Genomic DNA, 27,349 nt, shown 5'->3' on the forward strand with positions numbered 1-27,349 from the left:
ACAGCAGCCAGGCCACGCCCCCTAAGAACCCGATTTCAACACATCCTGGGAAATACAGTTGCCTCCTGGTCACATCATCACACTAGTGCCTGCCTACAGAAAGTGCAGAGACCAGAACTGCAGAGAGGTGAAGAAATAGGCTAAAATGAGTGAACATCAATCATGGATACTGTTATAGAGTAATAGTGTCTGTTTTTCATAGTCCTTCCCCTTAAAGTCCCCTAAGTTGAGGCAACTAGTTTTTGTGCAACATAAATTTAAAAGGGAACCTGTCATGAGATTTACCATTTATAGTAGTGTTAGCTTACAGACAGGTAAATACAATGTGTGTTTGATTAAAGCAAGAATACATAAGTACTGGTGCTTTACAGGGTGTGGCAGTGTGGCAAGGAAAGGGTGTATTTCCCTTGCTAACTCTGCTGAATGCTCCACCTGTGGCCTGATTAATGAGGTATCAGGAAGGGAAAGTGGTTTAAAAAGGAAAGGAAACAGAATAGTTGGGGCTCTCCCTGGGTAACAGCATGTCGCTGTAGGGGGAGACACACGGACCCTGTTGAGGAAACACACAGCGAACTGTGAGCGGTCCAAGAAGTGAAGAAGTGGTGTGAACTGTGAGTAACAGGTTGCAGGGGCACATGTTTTATGCTGGCTGAGGGTAGCTCACCAGATAGTAGTCAGGGCATGCTGATATGTTTAGTCAGTGACCAGACGGTCTAGGACTTTGGTTTGTTCCTGAGTTATGTTTTGTTTTACCTGCAACCTGTCTAAATAAAGCTGGCAAGGTGCCAGGCTTGCATGAATAACCGTGGTCTGTGGGTTTATTGAGTAGAAGCGTGTCCCGTGGCAGTGTCCAGGACGATCCTGGAGCTAATCCCAAAGGAGGAATCCTTACAATTGGTGTCGGATGCGGGCAAACACGTTGCTAGGAGCAACCAGTGGTTGAGTTGCAGTGAAGTTGTTGCTAGGGGCAACGGAAAATTTTGTTGGCAAGCGGCTGACATTTTGGCAGAGGACTGTGCTGTGTTGCAAGATGGATGTCCTGATAAGTGTTGTGTTGCAGACGGCTGCAGCGTAAGAGGAAGCAACCTTTGCAGAGTTTGAAAGGATTGCTATGCATGAGGCATGGCCCAAGACACACTGGGGAAACTTGGTGTTTGGATTCATTGGAGTGGAGGCCCAAAAAGTTCATTGTGAACTGGATCCAAAAATCTTACGGGACTATGAGAAAGTCAAGACAGAGATCCTGACTCAAGTGGGAGTAAGCCAAGCTGCAAGACTACAGTGTGCACTGCGGCCTAACAGTGATGCTGGATTTAAAGTTGCAGAGCTACTTAAAGAGCAAGTGGAGCGATGTTCTGCAGCAGAGAAGCTGGTGAGAGGTGTCCAGCACCAGCCCTTAACTGACTGGACGGCAAGAGATTCTGGTAAGACTGTTCCAGGGGTTATGGGGGCCATGTTTAGAGACTATGAGACTGTACATAAAAATAATGGGACTGTGCATAAAAATGCTGAGTCGGAGGGTGGTGTTTCCCTAGTTGACTGTGTGAACAGTGTTCAAGGTGGTACCAACCTATGTCCAGTTGCAAAATCATGTGAGGGTGGGGAACCCCTCATGAAAACTGATGAGACTGTTCACACTGTGCAGATTGGATTGAAAAAATCTGGTAAACAGAAAATGTTGAATGCAGGACTGGGAGAAGATGTAACAAAACACACTTTGCCTGAGTTAGGTCCTAGTGCCATGAACTGTCCTGTAATTTTTGAACTTGTGCAATCTGATAATGTTTTTGTTTAAAAACTTTTGTGTTCAGATGTAAAGAGAACTGCTGCCACCTCTGACAGGACAAAAGAAAACCTGTGTGAGCTGGCAATAGAAGGTAAAAAGTTGATGGTTTTGTTAGACCCTAGATGTGTAATAAGTCTGGTAAAGTCCAGCAGCAGAAAGCCAGACCCCACTATAATGTCTATGCAGGCTGGTATTTGGGGTTATAAAACGGTTAATGTGTGTATTTCTGCTCCCTATGGTACTATAGGTCACAAGGTTGCAATAGAGCCCTCCTTGGAGTATGATGTAGTACTGGGGACGGATTTTCCATTTTTTCAGCAATTATGGGAAGACTGTCAGGTAACTAGAGCGGGTACACCTGATAGGCCCACCACACTTGACTTGCACCACACACTAGTGGAGAGTTACTCAGCAGAGGCTGAGGACGGGGAGTGTCAGCAGTCACTAGATGTAGGTCAGATAGGGGTCTGCCAGACTGCTGGGGGAGCTGAAGACAAGACCGTGAGTCAAGTCCAAGAGGATCCAGCGACTCAAGTGACAAGTGTGCCTCTGACTGAAAGAGAATCATCAGTGAAACCAGAAACGGATCAGGTACAGGAACATGGGTTCCATCCGCCAGCTGAAGATGAGCCAAAAGTGGGGTTGAAATTGCGCGGTCATCTGGAAGAGGTGACTGGAAAAGAAGCTACAGAGATGTCTGTGGACAATGCAGAAGTACTGAAGAGAGTACATGTGGAGCTTGGTGCTGCGCTTTCTGTCACAGACAGAGTCCTGAGTGAAGGAGATGTGACGTCTGGACCAGAGATGGATCGTGACCAGGAAGGTCGAACCACTGGACCAGATGTTGTTGCAGACCCAGGAGCCCTAGACCTTTCTGCTGGGCAGCAGAGAGACAGTGTTGAAGTGAAAGGGAAGTCTGCCAGTGAGCAGAGAGACAGTCCAGAGAGACTGTCCAGGAACTACCCTGAAGCCCAAGTGGCCAAGACCCTTGAAAAGGGGGAGACTACTCCTAAAGGTGGAGAAGAGTCTGAACAAGTTGGCTTGAAGGAAGAGACAGGCCAAGGACAGGTGACGGTCAGAGGACAAGAGAATGTCTCAAGGTCCAGCAGCGAGAGTAAGGAGACCACTGTAAGTAAGAGATCTCGGAAAAAATGCGCTGGTCTTGGTAAAAAAAGGGAGCAGATCCAGTACCTTGAAGAAACCTTACAGATGGTTTCTGTTAAATTGTCTCAAAAGGAAGAAGTAGTTCATTACCTGACAGAGGAAAAAGAAAAAACGCTTGCAGACTTGAATAAAGAGCAGGATGCGAAGCTTCAACTGCAGAAAGATATGGAGCGCCACAAAAGTGAGTTTGCGGCTCTGCAGGATGAACTGTCCCGCTCCCAGGGTCTTATGACCAGCAAGGAGAGAGAATTGGAGATTCTGGCCAAGCAGATCTCATTCAAGGATGAAGAAGTAAATGTCCTGTGTGGGGCATATCTGGCTCTACAAAGTGATCACAAGGCTAGGTTGGTAGTCATGGAAGAGCTGGAGAAAGAGAAAGTGGTAATGGCTCACAAGGTGCAGAGCCTGGAGGTGCAGAACGAAACGCACATTAAGTCTCGCGCAGCTGCCTTGGATTCACTGGGTACTCAGCTCTCTGAACAAGAGGCTCAGCTAAAAGTCTATGAGCAGAAAGTGTCCAAGATGGCGCAACTGAATAAAGACAATGAGCAGATGAGAGAACAACTGTTGTCTCTGGAGGATACTGTCAAAAACTTGACAGAATTGCTGGAAAGTGAGAAGAAGAACTCTGCTAAGCTCAAGAGTGAGCAGCAGAAATGTTTAAAGCTGGAAGGGGACATGAAGGTCCTAAAAGAAAGCCGTGACCAAGCTATAGTAGAACTGGCTAATGAGAGGTTAAAAGTGTCTCAGATGGAAATTGAGGCCACAGCCGTCCGTGTAAATGAAGAAAAACTGCTTGTGGGGCAAAAGCTACTGGAGACAGGGATGCTTTCTCTAAAAAAGGCGGAGTCTGAACAATGGACGCAAGAAACAGTATAGTCTGAAGACCATGAGAAGAAGCCATATGAAAGGTCCTCTGAAGCTGAGACTGAGGTGAAACCATATGGGAAGTCCTCTGAAGCTGCAGAGATATTGACATTGCATGGTGAAAATTCTGAGGCAGAGAAGTTCTCTGAGGTAGAAGTTAAACCAGAGATAACTGCAGAAGCTGCAAGTAAAGTCAGTGACACATCTGAAGGTGCAGGTGAAAAACTGGCTAAAGGAGCCAAGAGTTCTCAGCCTAAAAATGAGCCTGTGAAGGTCGGTGTCCCTAAAGAAAGGGCTAATAAGAAAGCAGAGTCCTTAAAAAGAGGTCACTGTGATAGAAGACTGGGTCGTGGTAGAAACCTGAGAGGCACTGGATTAGTTCCAGAAAACACTGGAAGAAAGTCCGCAGAAGTAGAATTTGGAGAAGAGTCCGTCTCAAGGAGAAGATGGACAGGTGCATTAAAGGGAAGCCTCCTGAAATTGTGGAGGATGTCTTAGAAGTCCTGCAAATGGGTGATACAGGCTCGGTTGGCCACCAGCAAAGTTCGGGCGATGGTCATACCAGTGACAGAAGGAGACAAAGGCCTGGAGCATCTGCCTTGTCCGCACCTAGTGTCCAGAGCACTGCACAGACCAAGATGAAGAACCTGGTGTTGAAAAGGTGTGACATGAAGGAATTTGTCAAAGATGATCAAAAGTCTGGTGCTTGGTGGCTGATGAAAGTGCGAATGAAAGAAGGGTGCACCATTGAAGTGGTGCAGATAAAATCTACTGATGAAGGTAGCCAAGTGCTTCAAAACCTGTTGGATGTAGTTGTTCAAGGAAAAGGCAAGGCAGTTGGACTCTGCCTTTTGAATACAAGTGCTCCTTTCCGGTGGTCTGAGCAGAGGGGGGGGGGATATGTGGCAGTGTGGCAAGGAAAGGGTGTATTTCCCTTGCTAACTCTGCTGAATGCTCCACCTGTGGCCTGATTAATGAGGTATCAGGAAGGGAAAGTGGTTTTAAAAGGAAAGGAAACAGAATAGTTGGGGCTCTCCCTGGGTAACAGCATGTCGCTGTAGGGGGAGACACACGGACCCTGTTGAGGAAACACAGCGAACTGTGAGCGGTCCAAGAAGTGAAGAAGTGGTGTGAACTGTGAGTAACAGGTTGCAGGGGCACATGTTTTATGCTGGCTGAGGGTAGCTCACCAGATAGTAGTCAGGGCATGCTGATATGTTTAGTCAGTGACCAGACGGTCTAGGACTTTGGTTTGTTCCTGAGTTATGTTTTGTTTTACCTGCAACCTGTCTAAATAAAGCTGGCAAGGTGCCAGGCTTGCATGAATAACCGTTGTCTGTGGGTTTATTGAGTGGAAATGTGTCCCGTGGCAGTGTCCAGGATGATCCTGGAGCTAATCCCCAAGGAGGAATCCTTACAAGAGCTAATGCGCATTATATGGAGGAGCTATTATAGCAGTGTTAGCTTACAAGCAGGTGAATACAATGTGTGTTTGATTAAAGCAAGAATACGAAATGTATTAGAGCTTTACAGGGCTAGCTTTACAGGGCTATTGCACTTTATATGGAGGCGCTTTTATAGTAGTATTAATGTAACACTCACGTTTCAGAAGTAGTGTTGAGCGGCATAGGCCATATTCGAATTCGCGAATATTCGCAAATATATGGACGAATATTCGTCATATATTCGCTAAATTCGCATATTCACAATATTCTCGTTTTATTTTCGCATATGCGAACATTTGCGTATGCGAAAATTAGCATATACAAAAATTAGCATAAGCAAAAATTCGCATAAGCAAAAATTAGCATATGCACATTTTCGCATATGCGAAAATTTGCACGCCAGTCTCACAACAGACTCTAGTATTAGAGCCTTCTTTACACCACACAAGCTGGAAGCAGAGAGGGGTGATCATTGTGATGTGTACTGTGAAAAAAAAATATATTCGTAATTACGAATATATAGTGCTATATTCGCGAATATTCGCAATGCGAATATTCGCGAGCAACACTATTCAGAAGACAGGAACACCCAGGTGGATGTGGATCCGCTGGACCTCTGTGGCCGATGACTCGGACCGTACCAGGGAGCGGAGTCTAAGGTGCCGCTGGTTTTCATCAGAGCCCACCGCAAAGCAGATGGACTTGCTGCGGCAGGCGGCACCCAGGTCACTACCCCTGGCACGGCTCGACCACACAGGCGGCTGAGGAGATTCGAGGCACAGGAGGGATAAGGCAGCTCGTAGTCTGGATAGCAGAAGGTCAGGGCAGGCGGCACAGTAGCGTAGTCAAGACATAGCAGGAGTTCAGTAGGCAGGCGGCAGAGGAGCAAGGTCAAGTAACAAAGCAAGGGATCAGAAACATGGCAAGGCAATACTGAGGAACGCTTTCTCTAAGGCACAAGGCAACAAAGATCCGGCAAGGAACTGAGGAGGTGGAAGAATTTATAAATGAGCCACAGGTGGCTTACATAAAAAGCGTACTGTCCCTTTAAATCTTACTGCTTCGGCGCACGCTCACCCTCGGGACGAGGACACGCGCGCCGGAGCAGAGAGGCAGAGGCGGAGGCAGGAGAAACTCCCGGAGAGTGACAGACTGGAGCTCACATGTGGGCGCGTCATGCGATGCGAGTCCCAGCCCCGTCGGCAGAAGCAGGTAAGGGGACCATGCGTTCACGGCCAGCGTGTGCGGCCGGAGCACATAACGTAACAATTAGCTTACAAGCAGGTAAATACAATGTGTGTTTGATTAAAGCGAGAATACGAAAGTACTATCGCTTTACAGGGTTAATGCGCGTTATATGGAGGCACTTTTATAGCGGTGTTAACTTACAACAGGTAGATATACTGTGTGTGCACTTGGCTTTGTAGGGAAAACGAGTCATACAGAAAAGGCACCAGCACTCCGGAGTAATACATTTAAAACAAACCCTTTATTGTAAATCCATAGAGAAAAAGTGCAGTAATAAATAAAAACACTGACTTGTTTCATCTGTCCTTTGTCAAGGTATGAAAGCTATACATCTTATGTAACGAATAAATAATAAATCATTCTGACTACCGTCCCTTACCTGTTGGGGATGGAGGGCGTACAGGACGGAGGGCGTACCTGTATGCCAGTGGGAATTTTGGTCCCTGCCACATGCCGGGCGGGGACCGGACCAGGATGCCTGCTGAAATCATTCAGCAGGCATTCCATGCCAATGCCCAGGGGGGTCCTGAGACCCCCCATGTCAGCGATCGCTGCAAATTGCTGGGGAATTCACACCGGCGATTTGCGGCAATTCCGGGTCATACGGGTCTCCGGTGACCCGGAAAATAAGACAACCCCGGTACCCCTGAAGGTATAGGAGTTAGGTGGCAGGGGTGCCACCCCTCCTATCCCTGCTATTGGTCGATCAGAAGCGATTGACCAATAGCAGATCAGGGGCTGGGGGGGGTTAAAGTTCGGTTCCCCCGTTCTGCCCACCCTCGGTAGTCCGGGCAGAGCGGGGGAACCGTCGGTGCCGGAGACAACTTGCCATCGTCGGCATCAGCTGGCGACGATCAGCAGCAGGCAGCGATGACATGCAGCTGGCTCCCTGGTGCAGACTACGGAAGCCGGTGAGTTGCCTAGCAACATCTGGAGGGCTACAGTTTGAGACCACTATACAGTGGTCTCTAAACTGTAGCCCTCCAGATGTTGCAAAACTACAATTCCCAGCAGGCCCAGACAGCTGTTTGGGCATGCTGGGATTTGTAGTTCTGCAACATCTGGAGGGCCACAGTTTGGAGATCACTGTGCAGTGGTTTCTAAACGGTGGCCCTTCAGATCTTGCAAAACTACAACTCCCAGCATGCCCAAACAGCTGTCTCGGCATGCTGGGAGTTGTAGTTGCATACCTCCAGCTGTTGCATAACTACATCTCCCAGCATGCCCTTCGGTGATCAGTACATGCTGGGAGTTGTAGTTTTGCAACAGCTGGAGGCATACTGGTTGGAAAATTGTGAATGTAGGGCAGGTTTACAGTGAGTTTTCTGCTTCAAGTTTGAGCTGCGGCAAATTTTCCGCCACAGCGCAAAGTCCTAGCGGGAAACTCACCATAAACCCCCGCCAGTGTGAATGTACCCTAAAAACACTACACTACACTACACTACACTAACACATAATAAAGGGTAAAACACTACATATACACCCCCTTACACTGCCACCCCCCCCCCCAATAAAATGAAAACATATCGTACGGCAGTGTTTCGGAAATGGAGCCTCGAGCTGTTGCAAAACAACAACTTCCAGCATTTCCGGATAGTGTTGCTCCCGAATATTCGCAATGCAAATTTTATTCACGAATATCGCATATTCATGAATTCACGAATATTCGCAAAAATAGCACTATATATTCGCAATTACGAATTTTTTATTTATTTATTTATTTATTTTTTTCACAGTACACATCACAGTGATCACCCCTCTCTGCTTCCAGCTTGTGTGGCATGAAGAAGGCTCTAATACTACTGTGTGAGACTGGCATGCAAATTTTTGCATATGCAAATTTTCGCTTACGTAAATGTTTGTATATGCAAATTTTCGCATATGCAAATTTTCGCACATACGAAAATAAAATGTGAATATTACGAATATGCAAATTTAGCGAATATATGACAAATATTTTGTCTATAAATTCGCGAAATATCGCAATTTCGAATATGGCCTATGCCGCTCAACACTACTGAGCACATGTGACAGACGAGACAGAGTTTTTTTTATCCCGCATAGCTGCTTCTTTTATTTTTTATTTTTGATGCATTAAAGCAATACAATGTTTGTTTTGTAAGGGTTTAAATAATCTATATATATATATATATATATATATATATATATATATATATATAAAACTCAATACCTGGTACACATATTACGGGTCGGGATAAGAGGTCGAGAAAGGAGGACGGGATAGGAGGACAGGTTAGGAGGACGGGATAGGAGGACAGGTTAGGAGGACAGGATAGGAGGTCAAGATAGGTCGGGATAGGAGGACGGGATTGGAGGTCGGGATAGGAGGACGGGATAAGAGGTCGAAATAGGAGGACAGGATAGGAGGACGGGATAGGAGGACGGGATAGGAGGACTGGATAGGAGGTTGAGATAAGACGGTATAGGAGGTCGGGATAGGAGGACGGGATAGAAGGACGGGATAGGAGGTCGAGATAAGACGGGATAGGAGGACGGGATAAGAGGACGGGATAGGAGGTCGGGATAGGAGGTCGGGATAGGAGGTCGGGATAGGAGGATGGGATAGGAGGTCGAGGTATGAGGACGGGATATGAGGACGGGATATGGGGTCGGGATATGACAAGAATATATGGGGATAGGATATAAAGTCAAAAGCTTCCTCCTTTGTTGATTTTCCTCCCCAACAAGGATTAGGAAGGAAAAACCGAGCAACGCCGGGTACTCAGCTAGTTAAATATTAAACAATATAACACATGTACATTTTAGACTAAACCAACAAAAGAATGTTAATGTTATGTTTTTCTATTATTTTTTTAGCTCCTTAACATGTTCCCAACCATAATGCCCCACCTTCCTGGTCCTCATCATAAGATTTTCAAATGTATTGACAACCTGAAGCAATTTATTAAGGAAAAGGTGTGCACCCACCGATCCACCTTGGATGAGAACTTCCCACGTGACTACATAGATTGTTTCCTTACAAAGATGAAAGAGGTGGGTTTACATCTAATCTTGGATTTGCAGACCCTTAGGCTATGACAACACGACAACTGTGGTTGCACTTAATGTTATGGAATGGTGTTGCATGTGACATGAAATATAGTAAAACTGCAACATGTTAATAAAATTGCCAAGTTGCAGAGAAGTTGCATTTTTTGCGCCATGATCTGTACTTTTTTTTGATACCACATTTGCATATAAAAAACTTTTAATACATTTTTTATAATTTTTTTTAAATAAAATGTATTAAAAAAGTAGGAATTTTGGACTTTTTTAATTTTTTTTCGTTCACGCCGTTCACCGTACGGGATCATTAACATTTTATTTTAATAGTTCGGACATTTACGCACGCTGCGATACCAAATATGTCTATAAAAAATGTTTTTTACGCTTTTTGGGGGTAAAATAGGAAAAAACGGACGTTTTACTTTTTTATTGGGGCAGGGGATTTTTCACTTTTTTTTAACTTTTACTTTTACATTTTTTTACATTTTTTTTTACACTTGAATAGTCCCCATAGGGGACTATTCATAGCAATACCATGATTGCTAATACTGATCTGTTCTATGTATAGGACATAGAACAGATCAGTATTATCGGTCATCTCCTGCTCTGGTCTGCTCGATCACAGACCAGAGCAGGAGACGCCGGGAGCCGCACGGAGGAAGGAGAGGGGACCTCCGTGAGGCGTTATGAATGATCGGATCCCCGCAGCAGCGCTGCGGGCGATCCGATCGTTCATTTAAATCGCGAACTGCCGCAGATGCGGGGATCTGTATTGATCCCGGCACCTGAGGGGTTAATGGCGGACGCCCGCGAGATCGCGGGCGTCGGCCATTGCTGGAGGGTCCCTGGCTGCGATCAGCAGCCGGGATCAGCCGCGCATGACACGGGCATCGCTCCGATGCCCGCGGTTATGCTTAGGACGTAAATGTACGTCCTGGTGCGTTAAGTACCACCTCACCAGGACGTACATTTACGTCCTGCGTCCTTAAGGGGTTAAGGAGTACTCCGGTGGAATTATTATTTTTTTTTAATCAACTGGTTAAATTAACTTGGAAAGTTAAACAAGTTTGTAAATTACTTCTATTTAAAGAATCTTAATCCTTCCAGTACTTATCAGCTGCTATATTTTCCACAGGAATTTCTTTTCTGCCTGACCACAGTGCTGTCTGCTGACACCTTTGTCCATGTCAGGAACTGTCTGGAGCATAAGCAAATCGCCATAGCAAACCTATACTGTTCTGGAAAGTTCCTGACATGGACAGAGGTGTCAGCAGACTGAACTGTGGGCATATGGAAACAAAATTCAAAAAAGAAAATAACTTACTCTGCAGCATACAGCAGCTGATAAGTTCTGGAAGGATTAAGATTTTTAAATAGAAGTAATTTACAAATCTGTTTAACTACCTGGCACCAGTTGATTTAAAAAACAATTCTGTTCCACTGGAGTACCCCTTTAAGGCCAAAATGGGCTCTGTCCCCATGAGCTACACCATTTGCGCAACACCAATTAATATCAATGGGAGTTACACAAATTGCATAATTTCTGTCTTTGGCTGCTTTTGGCTTTCCCGTTCACCTCCTGTGGCAGCATACATACCAAAGTGGACAGTCCCTTGATAGAGTCGCAAGTAAAGTAAAGTGGTCCATAGCATCCCAAATTCAACTATCTTTGAAAATAATGTAAGACACGAAAAGCAAACATTTTTTTTTTTATGTATGTGCTTTTGTCTTGACTCACTTATAGTAAATAATACTGTATGTGTGTGTTTTTTTTTTATATACTTTACGTAAATTGTAATAATGATGAATTACAATTTTACAGGAAAGAAAGAATCCAGAGACAGAATTTCATGAGGAAAACCTAGAGGCAACAATATTAGACTTATTCACTGCTGGAACAGAGACTACAAGTATGACATTGACATACGCTTTTCTTATACTCCTGAAATATCCAGAAATACAAGGTAATCATTTTGAAAAAGTTTTTTTCATTTTATATTTGCTGACTTTTAAAAAAATATTTATAATCATTTTACATTTGCAGATTTTTTTTTAAAGGGGTACTCCACCCCTAGACATCTTATCCCCTATCCAAAGGATAGGGGATAAGATGTCTGATTGCGGGGGTCCCGCCGCTTGGGACCCCTGCAATATAGCATGCGGCACCCACCTGTTTCTGCTCAGGAAACGCTGGAGGGTCTGGGTCCCGACCACCAGAACGGAAGTCCGTGACGTCACGACTCTGCCCCGTGTGACGTCACACCCCGTCCCCTCAATGCAAGTCTATGGGAGGGGGCGTGACGGCCGTCACACCCCCTCCCATAGACTTGCATTGAGGGGACGGGGCGTGACGTCACACGGGGTGGAGTAGTGATGCCACGGACTTCCGTTCCGGTGGTCGGGACCCAGACCCTCAAGCGCTTCCAGAGCAGAAACAGGTGGGTGCACTACCACGATCAAACATTCAATCCCCTATCCTTTGGATAGGGGATAAGATGTCTAGGAGTGGAGTACCCCTTTAATGCCAGAATAACCCATTGCACTATGGATGCATGAATGATATTTTCTAAATTTTAGAAAAGATCCATGAAGAGATTGACAATGTAATAGGCAAAGATCGCTGTCCATCAATAGAAGACAGGGCTAAATTGCCCTATACAGATGCCGTAATCCATGAGATCCAGAGATTTGGTGATATTGCCCCTACAGGGCTGCCCCATTCCATCAACAAGGATACAACCTTTCGAGGATATCATATTCCAAGGGTACAGTATGCTGGTCGTTTTCTCAACTTCTGACTCTTTTAGCTCTTCACACATTTGTCTCTTATCCTGAGCTTACAAATCATAGTTGACATTTACCAAATTATCTTTAAAACCCTAAACTAATCTTATGTCTAACTAATCTGTATACTTTAGGACTAAGTATGATACCTTAGAATCATTACGCTTAGAGTAATTCTATGGTGAACAAGGTATGGTTTTTAGCCCAGTTCTTTCTATCAACTACTAACCTGACCTCTAATAAAATCTAGTTACAGTTTTCCAGATATATATAATTTTAAACATTTACTTTCAGGGAACTTTGGTGTTTCCAATGCTGACTTCTGTCTTGAAGGACCCTAAGCAATTCAAAAATCCGGATGAGTTTGATCCTGGACACTTTCTTGATGAGAAAGGTTCCTTTAAGAAAAGTGATGCATTTATGCCATTCTCTGCAGGTAAGATATCATTAGTTATTTATAGATAACTAGCAAAAATGATCTGTAAACTATGGCTGACATTGAGTTTAATACTAATTTGGGGTTAAGCGAATGTGCAGTGATCCACTGGGGTCCCTATGAAGGTTTTTTTTTTATTTATTATTATTTTTTTTATTCAATATATAAAAATTACAAACATACTGTACTATATTGACATTTCAACCCATACCCTACCCCCGCCAGGCCAGAGTCAGGTGCCAAAAAAAATAAGGAAATTCAATTCTTTAAATTTTCCATATTCCCTCCAACCTTACTTTGAGCTGAAATTTTTATCCTCTTCCCACATATTCCACATACTTATTGTTTGTATTGCCCTTTTCTTATTTGTCAAAATTTCATAACTCTCTATCTTACTAACCAGCTGCGCCCATTCTTCTATCCTCGGAATTTTTTCTGACCACCAATCTTTCACTTTAAGGAGCTTTGCGCAGAAAAGTAACTTCAGAAGTAGAATATTAGTTTGACCACTTTCAACCACCTTCCCCAATATAGCTTGTCTAATATTGATTTGCAGCTCTTGATTAAATATTATGTTCAAATAATCGATTATTTTCTTCCAGTATATAGCAATTAGGGTGTAGTCCCAGATAACATGGTAGATATCTACATCAGGTCTCAGGCATCTGGGGTATAATACTTGCTCGCCATTACCAAATTTTTTTAAATTAATTTTTGAGTTATATAGAGCCTAAACAGAATATTCCATCGTATAAGCCTAAAATTGCTATTGACTGAGATTATATTAAAAAGATTTTTATCTAATGCACAATGAAAGCTCCTTCAACAGTGATATGTGAAAATTAATTCCAGCAGTCCCTGATTGTTTCATATAGGAGTGTTTACAATGCCATCTTTACCTATAATTTTTTTCTTAAAGGTAAACCAGCATTTTTCAACCATTTTTCCAAATGATAATTCTATGTCAATAATTTTCGCTTCTAGGCTCTCCATTAAGGAGCCTGTTCTATTCTCTAAAACCATAATCTTGAAATCACAAAGCCCCATTTTTTCATTTTTAACAATATTCAAAATTCTTGTCTTTCTGCAGACTGCTGGAGCCACATACAGGAGATTGTGGGGGGTCCCAGCAGTCAGACCCCCCCCCCCCCCCCAATCTATAACTTATCCCCTTCGAATAGGGGATAAGTTATTTCCCACTACAGTATTCCTTTAACACACACGCCCTCTGTAGAAACCTAATAGAAGTGGGGTAGAGCTCAGCTAGCCCAGTTTTTCTCCTCTAAGAAGTAAATGTGCAGTACAAAGCAGGACAGTATGGGGCTAGCCTAAGCTGAGCTGTCTGCTCAGGCAGGCAGCAGCCTCTCCTCAGAGAAGGATCTAAATTCAGAGAGTTGCCTAACCTAGTCCAGCTTCCTACAGAGAGGAGAGCAGTGTAGTTCAGGACAACATCAGTTAAGGATCTTTAGCTAAGAGTTTAGTCCAAGACAATCCTTAGGTCTAGTTTGAAGTTTGTGTACAGAAAAAAATTGAGGAGTGCTAAATGGTTAAAAAATCTTGACACACTCTAAGGTGCTCTCCTTAAGAATACAGATACCCCTGATCCACATCATAAGGCCTCTCACGTGCCAAGATAAATCAACCCTGTTCTGTACTGATGATGGACAAATCACTGAGCCATCACACTGCTTTATAGACAAACACTTGTAGTAACTAAGAGTCTTGTATTTCCTTACTTAGGGCTAGAGTAGGTAAGGAGGTGGAGATACATTCGGAGAGGAGGGTTTGGATCAGGAAGCTAGCAGAACTGATGGGGATGTTTGCACTGCCGACCCCTGCAACACGGATGTAATATCAATAGGAATTTTTTCATGTAAGTATACAAGCAGGAAACAATTTAGCGATAGGGAGATAATACAAATGATGACAAATATCAAAAGGAAAATCTCTTCTTCATTTTGGCCTGTATCCCCTTTAACCCCTTAAGGACCCAGGACATCAGGGGACGTCCTGACACCCTGGGCCTTAAGGACCCAGGACGTCCTGTGACGTCCTGGCGTATTCCGGTCCCTGCCGCGCGCCGGGCGGAGATCGGAACCGGATGCCTGCTGAAATGCTTCAGCAGGCATCCAGGGCAAACGCCAAGGGGAGCCATGTAGGCCCCCCATGTCGGCGATCGTTGCAAATTGCGGGGGAAATCGCCCTTGTGATCTGCGGCGATACCGGGCTGATCGGGTCTCTGGGATCCGACCACCAGGTAATTTTGCATGATCCCGGCTGTCACAGACAGCCAAGACCATGCTAAAGTCTAGGAGCGAGGTGGCAAGCCTGCCACCTCCTCCTATCCCCAGCGATCCGTGGGTTAGCTAACCGACCAATCGCAGGGGGGGCAGCGGATACTTCCTGTCCGGAGAGGACGGGAGGAAGACCGGAGGACGCGGCGGGGGACGGGGGAGTGCTGGGGCCCGGCCCCGGTACTTACCTCGTCCCTGAAGACCCGGATCCCGGCGATGCAGGCGGCGATAGGTGAGTGGATCTTCAGCCGCGGTCGGGCCCTTTACAGCAATGCACGTCGCCGTAAAGCGACATGCATTGCTGTATTGGGACCCTGTATACAGCCCTTGGTGTCTGAGCATGCTGGGAGTTGCAGTTTTGCAACATCTGGAGGTACACAGTTTTTGGACCACTGTGCCCTTCCAGATGTTGCAAAACTACACATCCTCAGCATGCCCTTACTGTCCAGGCATGCTGGGATTTGTAGTTCTGTAACATCTGGCCCTTCAGATGTTGCAGAACTACAACTCCCAGCATGCCTGGACAGTTTTGGCATACTGGGAGTTGTAGTTTTGCAACATCTGGAAAGGCACAGATTGGGAACCACTGTATTAGGGGTCTGCAAACTGTAGTCCTCCAGATGTTGCAAAACTACAACTCAAAGCCTGCTGGGAGTTGTAGTTCGGCAACATCTGGCTCTAAAGATGTTGCCGAACTACTACTCCCAGCATGCCTGAGAATGTTTGGGAGTTGTGGTTTTGCAACAACTGGAGGCACACTGGTTGGGAAACATTGTCTGTTTCCTAACTCAGTGTTTCCCAACCCGTGTGCCTCCAGCTGTTGCAAAACTATAGCTACCAGCATGCACTGATAGACATGCTGGGAGTTGAAGTTTTGCAACAGCTGGAGGTTCTCCCCCCCCCCCCCCCCCCCCCCCCCAGTGAATGTACAGGGTACATTCACATGGGCAGGAGGCTTACAGTGAGTATCAGGCTGCAAGTTTGCGATGCAGCAAATTTTGCACATGGGCAGGGGGCTTACAGTGAGTATCAGGCTGCAAGTTTGCGATGCAGCGAATTTTGCACGGCAGCTCAAACTCGCAGCGGGAAACTCGCTGTAATCCCCCACCCGTGTGACTGTCCCCTAAAAACACTACACTACCACAAAATAAAATAAAACATAAAAAACACTACATATACCCCTACACAGCCCCCCTCCCCAATAAAAATGAAAAACGTCTGGTACACCACTGTTTTCAAAATGGAACCTCCAGCTGTTGCAAAACAACAACTCCCAGTATTGCCGGACAGCCGTTGACTGTCCAAGCATGCTGGGAGTTTTGCAACAGCTGGAGGCACCCTGTTTGGGAATCACTGGCGTAGAATACCCCTATGTCCACCCCTATGCAAATCCCTAATTTAGGCCTCAAATGCGCATGGCGCTCTCTCACTTCGGAGCCCTATCGTATTTCAAGGCAACAGTTTAGGGCCACATATGGGGTATCGCCGTACTTGGGAGAAATTGCCTAACAAATTTTGGGGGGCTTTTTCTCCTTTTACCCCTTCTGAAAAGGTGAAGTTGGGGTCTACACCAGCATGTTAGTGTAAAAAATAAATTTTTTACACTAACATGCTGGTGTTGCCCTATACTTTTCATTTTGACAAGAGGTAAAAGGGTAAAAAGCCCCCCAAAATTTGTAATGCAATTTCTCCCGACTACAGAGATACCCCATATGTGGGTGTAAAGTGCTCTGGGGGCGCACAACAAGGCCCAGAAGGGAGAGTGCGCCATGTACATTTGAGGTCATTTGCACAGGGGTGGCTGATTGTTACAGCGGTTTTGACAAACGCAAAAAAAAAAAAACCCCACATGTGACCCCATTTCGGAAACTACACCCCTCACGGAATGTAATGAGGGGTGCAGTGAGAATTTACACCCCACTGGTGTCTGACGGATCTTTAGAACAGTGGGCTGTGCAAATTAAAAATGTTGTACAGCCCACTCTTCCAAAGATCTGACTGACACCAGTGGGGGGTAAATGCTCACTGTACCCCTTGTTACGTTCCTCAAGGGGTCTAGTTTCTAAAATGGTATGCCATGTGGGGGTTATTTTGCTGTTCTGGCACCATAAGGGCTTCCTAAATGCGACATGCCCCCAGAGCAAAATTTGCTCTCAAAAAGCCAAATATGACTCCTTCTCTTCTGAGCATTGTAGTTCGCCTGTAGTGCACTTTAGGTCCACTTATGGGGTACCTCCATAGTCAGAAGAGATGGGGTTACAAATTGTGGGGGGTATTTTCTGCTATTAACCATTGCAAAAATGTGAAATTTGGGGGGAAACACACATTTCAGTGACATTTTTTTTTTTTTTTTTTTTTTTTACATATGCAAAAGTCGTGAAACACCTGTGGGGTATTAAGGCTCACTTTATTCCTTGTCACGTTCCTCAAGGGGTCTAGTTTCCAAAATGGTATGCCATGTGTTTTTCTTTTTTGCTGTTCTGGCACCATAGGGGCTTCCTAAATTCAACTTGCCCCCCAAAAACCATTTCAGAAAAACGTACTCTCCAAAATCCCCTTGTCGCTCCTTCCCTTCTGAGCCCTCTACTGCGCCCGCCGAACACTTTACATAGACATATGAGGTATGTGCTTACTCGAGAGAAATTGGGTTACACATACAAGTATACATTTTCTCCTTTTACCCCTTGTAAAAATTCAAAAATTGGGTCTACAAGAACATACGAGTGTAAAAAATGAAGATTGTGAATTTTCTCCTTCACTTTGCTGCTATTCCTGTGAAACACCTATAGGGTTAAAACACTGACTGAATGTCATTTTGAATACTTGTGGGGGTTCAGTTTTTATAATGGGGTCATTTGTGGGGTATTTCTAAGATGAAGACCCTTCAAATCCACTTCAAACCTGAACTGGTCCCTGAAAAATTGTGATTTTGGAAATTTTGTGAAAATTGGAAAATTGCTGCTGAACTTTGAAGCTCTCTGGTGTCTTCTGAAAGTAAAAACACGACAATTTTATGATGCAAACAAAAAGTAGACATATTGTATATGTGAAAAAAAAAAAATAATATTTTGAATATCCATTTTCCTTACAAGCAGAGAGCTTCAAAGTTAGAAAAATGCAAAATTTTCTAATTTTTCAACAAATTTGGGGATTTTTCACCAAGAAAGGATGCAAGTTACCACAAAATTTTACCACTATGTTAAAGTAGAATATGTCACGAAAAAACAATCTCGGAATCAGAATGATAACTAAAAGCATTCCAGAGTTATTAATGTTTAAAATGACAGTGGTCAGATGTGCAAAAAATGGCCGGGTCCTAAGGTGTAAAATGGCTGGGTCCTTAACCTCTTCAGGACATAGGGCGTATGGATACGCCCTGAAACCCGAGTCCTTAAGGACCGAGGGCGTATCCATACGCCCGTGGGAATTCCGGCCCCCACCGCTAGCCGGTTGGGGACCGGAGCCGGATGCCTGCTGAAATCGTTCAGCAGGCATCCCGGCATATCGCCCAGGGGGGTCATTATGCCCCCCCATGTCGGCGATCGCCGCAGATCGCTGGACAATTCAGTCCAGCGATCTGCGGCGATTCCGGGTCAATCGGGTCTCCAGTGACCCGGAATTACTGGCTGTTCGGGGCCGTCTCTGAAGGCCCCGAACAGCCAGAGCCTGCAGGGGTGAGGTGGCACTGGTGCCACCTCACGATCGCCCTGATTCGTCGGCCGGATTACTCCCGCACCCGCTCCGCCCCTCTTCTGGAGGACGTGAGCGGGTGCGGGACGTGCACCCCGGGTGCTGGGGACCCCGATCCCCGGCGCCCCTGTTGGGATCGGGGCCCCAGGAGCAGCTGCGGCGGCGGGACTGACCTGCAGCGTCTGGATCGTTGGAGGTGAGTGACAGCCTCCTGCTGTTGCTTAGCAACAGCTCCCAGCATGCAAAAAGGGCATGCTGGGAGCTGTAGTTATGCAACAGCAGGAGGCAGACCACCACAACTCCCAGCATTCCCTTATGGGCATGCTGGGACTTATGGTTTTGCAACAGCTGGAGGCACATTCTTTCTATGGAAAAGTGTACCTTCAGCTGTTGTCTAACTACAACTCCCAGCTTGCTCAAACAGCTAAAGTGCATGCTGGGAGTTGTAGTGGTGCATCTGCTGGTTGCATAACTACAACTCCCAGCATGCCCGTTGGCTGTCGGTGACTGCTGAGAGTTGTAGTTTTGCAACAGCTGAAGGCACACTGGTTGTGAAACTCAGAGTTTTTTTTTTACCTAACTCAGTGTTTCACGACCGGTGTGCCTCCAGCTGTTGCAAACTACAACTCTCAGCAGTCACCGTACACCATGCACCGTACATGCTGGGAGTTGTAGTTTTGCAACAGCTGGAGGCACACTGGTTGTGAAACACTGAGTTAGGTCACAAACTCAGTGATACATAACCAGTGTGCCTACAGTTGTTGCAAAACTGCAACTCTCAGCAGTCACCGACAGCCAACGGGCATGCTGGGAGTTGTAGTTATGCAACAGCTGGATGCCCCCCCCCCCCCCCTCAATGTGAACGTACAGGGTACACTCACATGGGCGGAGGATTACAGTAAGTATCTGGCTGCAAATTTGAGCTGCCGCAAACTTTCTGCTGCAGCTCAAATTGCCAGCGAGAAACTACTGTGAACCCCCCGCCCGTGCGACTGTACCCTAAAAACACTACACTACACAAAAAATAAAATAAAAAGTAAAAAACACTACATATACACATACCCCTACACAGCCCCCCTCCCCTCCCCAATAAAAATGAAAAACGTCTGGTACGCCACTGTTTCCAGAACGGAGCCTCCAGCTGTTGCAAAACAACTCCCAGTATTGTCGGACAGCCGTTGACTGTCCAGGCATGCTGGGAGTTTTGCAACAGCTGGAGGCACCCTGTTTGGGAATCACTGGCGTAGAATACCCCTATGTCCACCCCTATGCAATCCCTAATTTAGGCCTCAAATGCGCATGGCGCTCTCACTTTGGAGCCCTGTCGTATTTCAAGGCAACAGTTTAGGGTCACATATGGGGTATCGCCGTACTCGGGAGAAATTGGGCTTCAAATTTTGGGGGGTATTTTCTGCTTTTACCCTTTTTAAAAATGTAAAATTTTTGGGAAAACAAGCATTTTAGGTAAAAAAAAAAATTTTTTTTTACATATGCAAAAGTCGTGAAACACCTGTGGGGTATAAAGGTTCACTTAACCCCTTGTTACGTTCCCCGAGGGGTCTAGTTTCCAAAATGGTATGCCATGTGGTTTTTTTTTTGCTATCCTGGCACCATAGGGGCTTCCTAAATGCGGCATGCCCCCAGAGAAAAATTTGCGTTCAAAAAGCCAAATGTGACTCCTTCTTTTCTGAGACCTGTAGTGCGCCAGCAGAGCACTTTTTACCCCCATATGGGGTGTTTTCTGAATCGTGAGAAATTGGGCTTCAAATTTTTAGGGGTATTTTCTGCTATTACCCTTTTTAAAAATAAATTTTTTTTGGGAAAACAAGCATTTTAGGTAAAATTTTTTATTTTTTTTTTACATTTGCAAAAGTCGTGAAACACCTGTGGGGTATTAAGGTTCACTTTATCCCATGTTACATTCCCCGAGGGGTCTAGTTTCCAAAATGGTATGCCATGTGTTTTTTTTTTGCTGTTCTGGCACCATAAGGGCTTCCTTAAGGTAACATGCCCCCCAAAAACCATTTCAGAAAAACGTACTCTCCAAAATCCCCTTGTCGCTCCTTCCCTTCTGAGCCCTCTACTGCGCCCGCCGAACACTTTACATAGACATATGAGGTATGTGCTTACTCGAGAGAAATTGGGCTACAAATACAAGTAAAAATGTTGTCCTTTTACCCCTTGTAAAAATTCAAAAATTGGGTCTACAAGAACATGTGAGTGTAAAAAATGAAGATTGTGAATTTTCTCCTTCACTTTGCTGCTATTCGTGTGAAACACCTAAAGGGTTAAAACGCTGACTGAATGTCATTTTGAATACTTTGGGGGGTGTAGTTTTTATAATGGGGTCATTTATGGGGTATTTCTAATATGAAGACCCTTCAAATCCACTTCAAACCTGAACTGGTCCCTGAAAAATACTGAGTTTGAAAATTTTGTGAAAAATCGGAAAATTGCTGCTGACCGTTGAAGCCCTCTGGTGTCTTCCAAAAGTAAAAACACGTCAATTTTATGATGCAAACATAAAGTACACATATTGTATATGTGAACCAAAAAAAAAATGTATTCGTAATATCCATTTTCCTTACAAGCAGAGAGCTTCAAAGTTAGAAAAATGCTAAATTTTCAAATTTTTCATCAAATTTACGGATTTTTCACCAAGAAAGGATGCAAGTATCGACAAAAATTTACCACTATGTTAAAGTAGAATATGTCACGAAAAAACAATCTCGGAATCAGAATGATAACTAAAAGCATTCCAGAGTTATTAATGTTTAAAGTGACAGTGGTCAGATGTTCAAAAAACGCTCCGGTCCTTAAGGCCAAAATGGGCTCCGTCCTGAAGGGGTTAAGGGGTTAAAGGGGTACTCCGGTGGAAACCTTTTATTTTTTTATTTTTATTTTTTTTTTATCCTCTGGTGCCAGAAAGTTAAACAGGTTTGTAAATTACTTCTATTAAAAAAATCTTAATCATTCCAGTACTTATTAGCATCTGTATACTACAGAGGAAATTCTTTTCTTTTTGGATTTCTTTTCTGCCATGAACACAGTGCTCTCTGTTGATACCATTTTAGGAACTGTCCAGAGGAACATATGTTTGCTATGGGGATTTTCTCCTGCTTTGGAGAGTTCCTGAAATGGACAGAGGTGTCAGCAGAGAGCACTATGTTCGTGACACAAAAGAAATACAAAATAATAATTTCCTCTGTAGTATGCAGACGCTAACATGTACTGGAAGAATTAAGATGTTTTAATAGAAGTAATTTGCAAATCTGTTTAACTTTCTGGCATCAGTTGATTTAAAAAAAGAAGTTTTCCAGTGGAGTACCCCGGTTTATCTTGACTTGAATCTTATTGTTTACGCTCATTCTGTCTCCTCAGGTAAACGTATGTGTATGGGAGAAGGCCTGGCCCGCATGGAGCTCTTCCTCTTTCTAACCACTATACTGCAAAGGTTTACATTGGAGCCCACCATAGACAGAAAGAATCTGAGTATAAGACCAAAGCCCCACACCAATGCTTCAAGACCTTGCTCATTCCAGATAAAGGTTGTCCCTCGTATATGAAGGCACATTTCTAGAGCTTACAGAATAAGAAGGCTACAGGATTGCAACTGGAAAAAACTACAAAAAAAATATCAAATATTGTAATTTTTTATGTCTGTGTCATGTACACAGCACAATAGAATTCTAACATTGCTTATTTTTTATGTAACACAAGCTTTATCATTTGTTTGTTGAAGTATCACTTTATTTTGTTTAAGATTTCTTATTTTATGCATTTAAAGGAGTACTACGGTGGAAAACTTTTTATTAAATCAACCGGTGCCAGAAAGTTAAACAGATTTGTAAATTACTTCTATTGAAAAATCTTAATCCTTCCAGTACTTTTTAGGGGCTATGTACTACAGAGGAAATGCTTATCTTTTATTAGATTTCTCTGATGTCATGACCACAGTGCTCTCTGCTGAACTCTGCTGTCTATTTTAGGCACTGTCAGGAGCAGCATATGTTATCTTTGGGGATTTTCTCCTGTTCTGGACAGTTCTTAAAATGGACAGAGATCTCAGCAGAGAGCACTGTGGTCATGACATCAGAGAAATCAAATAAAAGAAAATAATTTCCTCGGTAGTATACAGCCCCTATGAAGGACTGGAAGGATTAAGATTTTTAAATAGAAGTAATTTACAAATCTGTTTAACTTTCTGGCACCAGTTGATTTAAAAAAAAAAAAAAGTTTTCCACGGTAGTACCCCTTTAAGGCTATTCATACAGGACTGTAGACACATTGTTTGGGTGCCTGGGTGCTTTCTATGTCTCTAATACATATACATATTAAGCATCCCTGTCAAGTAAATAGACAAATATCCATATTTGGTCTTGTCTTCATATCCTCCTCACTGATATGATCTCTTAGTTTAAAGGGGTACTCCTCCCCTAGACATCTTATCCCCTATCCAAAGGATAGGGGTTAAGATGTCTGATCGCGGGGGTCCCCTGCTATTTCTGTACACTACCCGGCGTTTGTTTACAACGCTGGGTGCGGACAGCAGGGTCGTGATGTCACAGCCACGTCTCTCCTGATGTCCCACCAAACCCCCTCAATGCAAGTCTGTTCCATAGACTTTCATTGAGGGGACAAGGCGTGATATTACGAGCGTTACGACCCCCGCCGCCCTCTATAAGCGTTCGGAACAAAATGCAATGTATCACCTCCGCAACAAAAGTAACACTTTTCTGAAATTCATAATACAGTGGATTCATCTACAATGATACACCTACAAACAGAAGACATAGAAGTTGACTATGAAACTTGCAATCCCCTACACTCCCACGATTAAGACTCATGGGCTCCAATGTTTTGAGTCTATGGGTGCAAAAGCTTCTTGCTTTTACAACAATAAGTACAGGATTGCCTCCATTTCTGGGCATGGTCACGTGTTCAATGATCTGAAAATGGAAAGATGAGATTGAATTCTACATTTTATTATAATTGAGGGGTACTGGGAGAAAAACATTTTGCTGTGTGATTAATGATTAGACCTAAAATTGTGGTTTTGGGCATCCTCCGTCCTTGCTTAAAGCTCCTTCACTTGTTCCTGTAGTACGGGTTAAGGCAGCAGTGTCATGGGCAGAGTCCTTTACCTCTCAAAGATGGGATTGCACCTCAGTCATGTGATCCCTGACAAAGGGCAATAGCAGCTGATTCCGTATCCAGGCTCTTGATGTTCAAGGAAAGATACATGGGAACTTCTGCACATGACCTACTGGCATTTGACCCCATTATACTGTGTACACATTAATCCCTTGTCTACTGATTTTGTCTATGGGATCTCCTGGCTTCTGATCTGTTGGACTGTGTACCTATTATCTCCTTCGTCTACTGGTACTGTTCTGATGTGCATTCCTGATAAAGTACCATATTTTTCGCCCTATAGGACGCACCGGCATATAAGACGCACCCAATTTTAAAAGTGCAAAATCTAGAAAAAAAAGATTCTGCACCCAACAGTGATCTTCAACCTGCAGACCTCCAGATGTTGCCATTGGCTGTCCGGGCATGCTGGGAGTAGTAGTTTTGCAACATCTGGAGGTCTGCAGGTTGAAGACCACTGGTATAGGAGGTAGTACTCACGTGTCCCCGCCGCTCTGGACCGTCACCGCTCGTCACCGCTGCCCTGGATGTCGCTCCATCACGATCCCTGGTCCCCGGTATCCACTCTCTCAGACACCGTCATCACGTCGCCGCCATCACGTCGCTACGCTTGCCTCTCCTATTGGAAGAAGGGACGGCGTGCGCGACGAAGTGATGATGTCGAAGGAGAGTGCCGCCATGCAGGGGATCCCGGCACGGAGCAGACACCGAGGAGGCAGGTAAGGTCCCTCCCGGTGTCCTGTAAGCTGTTCGGGATGCCGCGATTTCACGGCGGCGGTCCCGAACAGCCGACTTTCGCTTCAGACGCGGCGATCAGCTTTGATCGCCGCGTCTGAAGGGTTAATACAGAGCATCAATGCGATCGGTGATATCCTGTATTAGCCGCGGGTCCCGGCCGTTGATGGCCGTAGGGACCGACCGATAAGTGTGTATTCGCTGTATAAGACGCACCAACTTTTCTCCCCAGTTTTGGGAAAGTTTTGGGGAAGAAAAAGTGCATCTTATACGGCAAAAAATACGGTACTAATCTGGCTAGATGATGATATTTTACCCTTCAGAGCTTCCTGTGTAGCTTGTGGCTTTATTTACCTGCACCATTATTCTAGATCTTCAGGGTAGTAAAACAAACAGGAATTAGAACTTATTTGTTAGGAGACTATATCAACAGAAGACATAAAACTGATATTTTACTGCGAAATAATTTCACCATAAAAGAAAACAAAAAGATGATATTGATAAAACAATAAAGATGAAGGTCCAAGATTAAAATTCATAACAAGACCATGAATGACTGACATGTTTCAAACAAATGTTATTTTTTTTAAATATCTTTTATTTCTTTTAAATATAAAATTTACAAAAATACAGTATACGATTCAAATATACATAACAACACCAATCAAAAGAAGAAGGCCATATAGCCATACTTATACTAGTCTGCATCCGAAAAAGTATACCTACTCATTATTAATACCCCTACCACCCCCCACAGACAGAGAGAGAGAGAGAAGGAGAAGGAGAAGGAGGAGAAGAAAAAAAAAAAAAAGGAAAGAAACGCAATTTAGATTCAAGTCTACCATATATTCCAAATCTTTCTACATTCTCTTTGACCCCGGTTACTCCTCATCCATCTAAACTCCTTGTCTTTCATGGTTTTTAGCCCCTCCTTCCATTCCTCTATCTGCAGTTCTTTAGGGGATATCCAGTTCCTTAGTATAATCAATCTAGCAAAGAACAGAGTCCGATGTAACAGACACTCGTATTTCCCCGTATTACCAATAGCTCCCAGCAGTATAAACTCTATCGTACGAGGTATCTTCACAGGGTTTCTAGTTTCTACCTCTTTTATTACAGATTCTCAGAAAACCGATATCTTCTCACACGACCAAAAACTATGTAGATAATCCGCTTCATCCAAACCACATTTAACACATTGTGACGTAATCTTCACCCCCATCCTATATAAATGAAGCGCGGAGTAGTGGGTCCTGTGTAATATCTTAAATTGTGTGATTTTATGTTCCATATTACGAGAAACCTTACTTACCTTATATTTTGGGCCATAATGTCCCAATCATCTTCAGACACAGTACCCACTGTCCGAGACCATTTTTCTTTAATTCTATCAATCCCCCTTATTCCAATAACCTTATTTAATTTCTTATACAAAATTGAAATTCCTTTTTTTTTAAAGTGCTCTATTTGGATTAGTGCTTCTATAAAGTTGTGTTTCTGTGTTACATACACCTCCTTATCTATGGCATGGCTAACCTGCCAATAATACAGCCAATCATTATCATTAATATCATACACCCTTTTTATGTGATCAAATGAAAAAAGTTGTCCTTTATCAAATATTTGTTCCAGTCGTTTTATACCCTTACTATCCCAAAAAGTTGACTCACAATCAACCAATTCTTTAAATTTGTTATTAGTCCATAAAGGTGTGAACCCAAAACTATTTTCTATATGTAATTCTTCTTTTAATCTTTCCCATACTTTTTTAAATTTGTGCAATAACACCGTGTTATCTGAACCATTCTCATCATACTCATCCAATTCCAACACTTCATATATGTTCTCTTTCTCCTTATCTACTACAATCTTCTCCAGATATCTAGAATTCCTCCAGTTCACAATTCGTACCAACTGCGCAGCCAAATAGTAAACAAGAAAGTTGGGCATATCCAGTCCCCCCTATCTCCGGGGGCCATAAAATATCTGTACTTCAAACGGACCCTTTTTCTTCCCCATAGCAATCTACCCAGTATCACTTCTATCTTCTGGAACCAACCCTTGCCAATCCACATTGGCGAGGCACTAAGGAAAAACAGGATCTGTGGGAGGACCACCATCTTTACTATCGCCATCCTCTTCACTAGACTATTTAATAAGGGGCGTAAATTATTAGTCACAAATCTATCGTTTATGGCTGCTATTTTTACTCCCAAATAGGGGAAACATTCGTTTTTTTTTAACACGGATAATCTTCCCACCGTCTCCCCCATGTCTTCATCTAGGGGGAGCAAAGTAGATTTACTCCAATTTATCTCCAACCCGGAGAGAGGGGCAAATATATCGAACAGTTTCATAATCCGGTGTATTTTTTCTTGTGGGTTAGTTACAAAAAGGAGGATGTCATCTGCGAATAACAAGATCTTATTTGTTTCTCCGTTTACTCCAAATCCCTCATAGAAATTATTATCTCTTATCCAAGCCGCTAGGGGTTCAATATAAATTAAAAATAAAGAGGGTGAGAGGGGGCAACCCTGTCTTGTTCCTCTACTAAGTTTAAATGGGTAGGAGGGGATTCCATCCACCACTACACTCGCCTCCGGATTAGTATACAATAACTGAATATAACTCAAAAATCTCGGGCCCACCCCCACCTTCCTCAAAACTTCCCAAAGGTATCCCCACTCCACCCTGTCAAAGGCTTTAGTAGCATCCAGTG

General features: G+C 44.0%; 1 protein-coding gene across 2 annotated transcripts in view; it reads left to right on the plus strand.

The window, feature by feature from the left end:
* Positions 1 to 22,433, plus strand: part of LOC130290756 (cytochrome P450 2C15-like) — a 62,648-nt gene extending 40,215 nt beyond the window's left edge. For both annotated transcript variants that reach the window (XM_056538814.1, XM_056538813.1), the window contains 5 exons: positions 9,349 to 9,525; positions 11,360 to 11,501; positions 12,115 to 12,302; positions 12,616 to 12,757; positions 22,123 to 22,433. In XM_056538814.1, coding sequence (XP_056394789.1) covers positions 9,349 to 9,525; positions 11,360 to 11,501; positions 12,115 to 12,302; positions 12,616 to 12,757; positions 22,123 to 22,307 — 834 coding nt within the window. In that variant the 3' untranslated portion in view covers positions 22,308 to 22,433. The remainder of the gene's footprint in view (positions 1 to 9,348; positions 9,526 to 11,359; positions 11,502 to 12,114; positions 12,303 to 12,615; positions 12,758 to 22,122) is intronic.
* Positions 22,434 to 27,349: the final 4,916 nt, after the last annotated feature.

Source organism: Hyla sarda, chromosome 9, assembly GCF_029499605.1.
Source record: "Hyla sarda isolate aHylSar1 chromosome 9, aHylSar1.hap1, whole genome shotgun sequence".
In the NCBI taxonomy this organism is placed as follows: Eukaryota; Metazoa; Chordata; class Amphibia; order Anura; family Hylidae; genus Hyla; species Hyla sarda.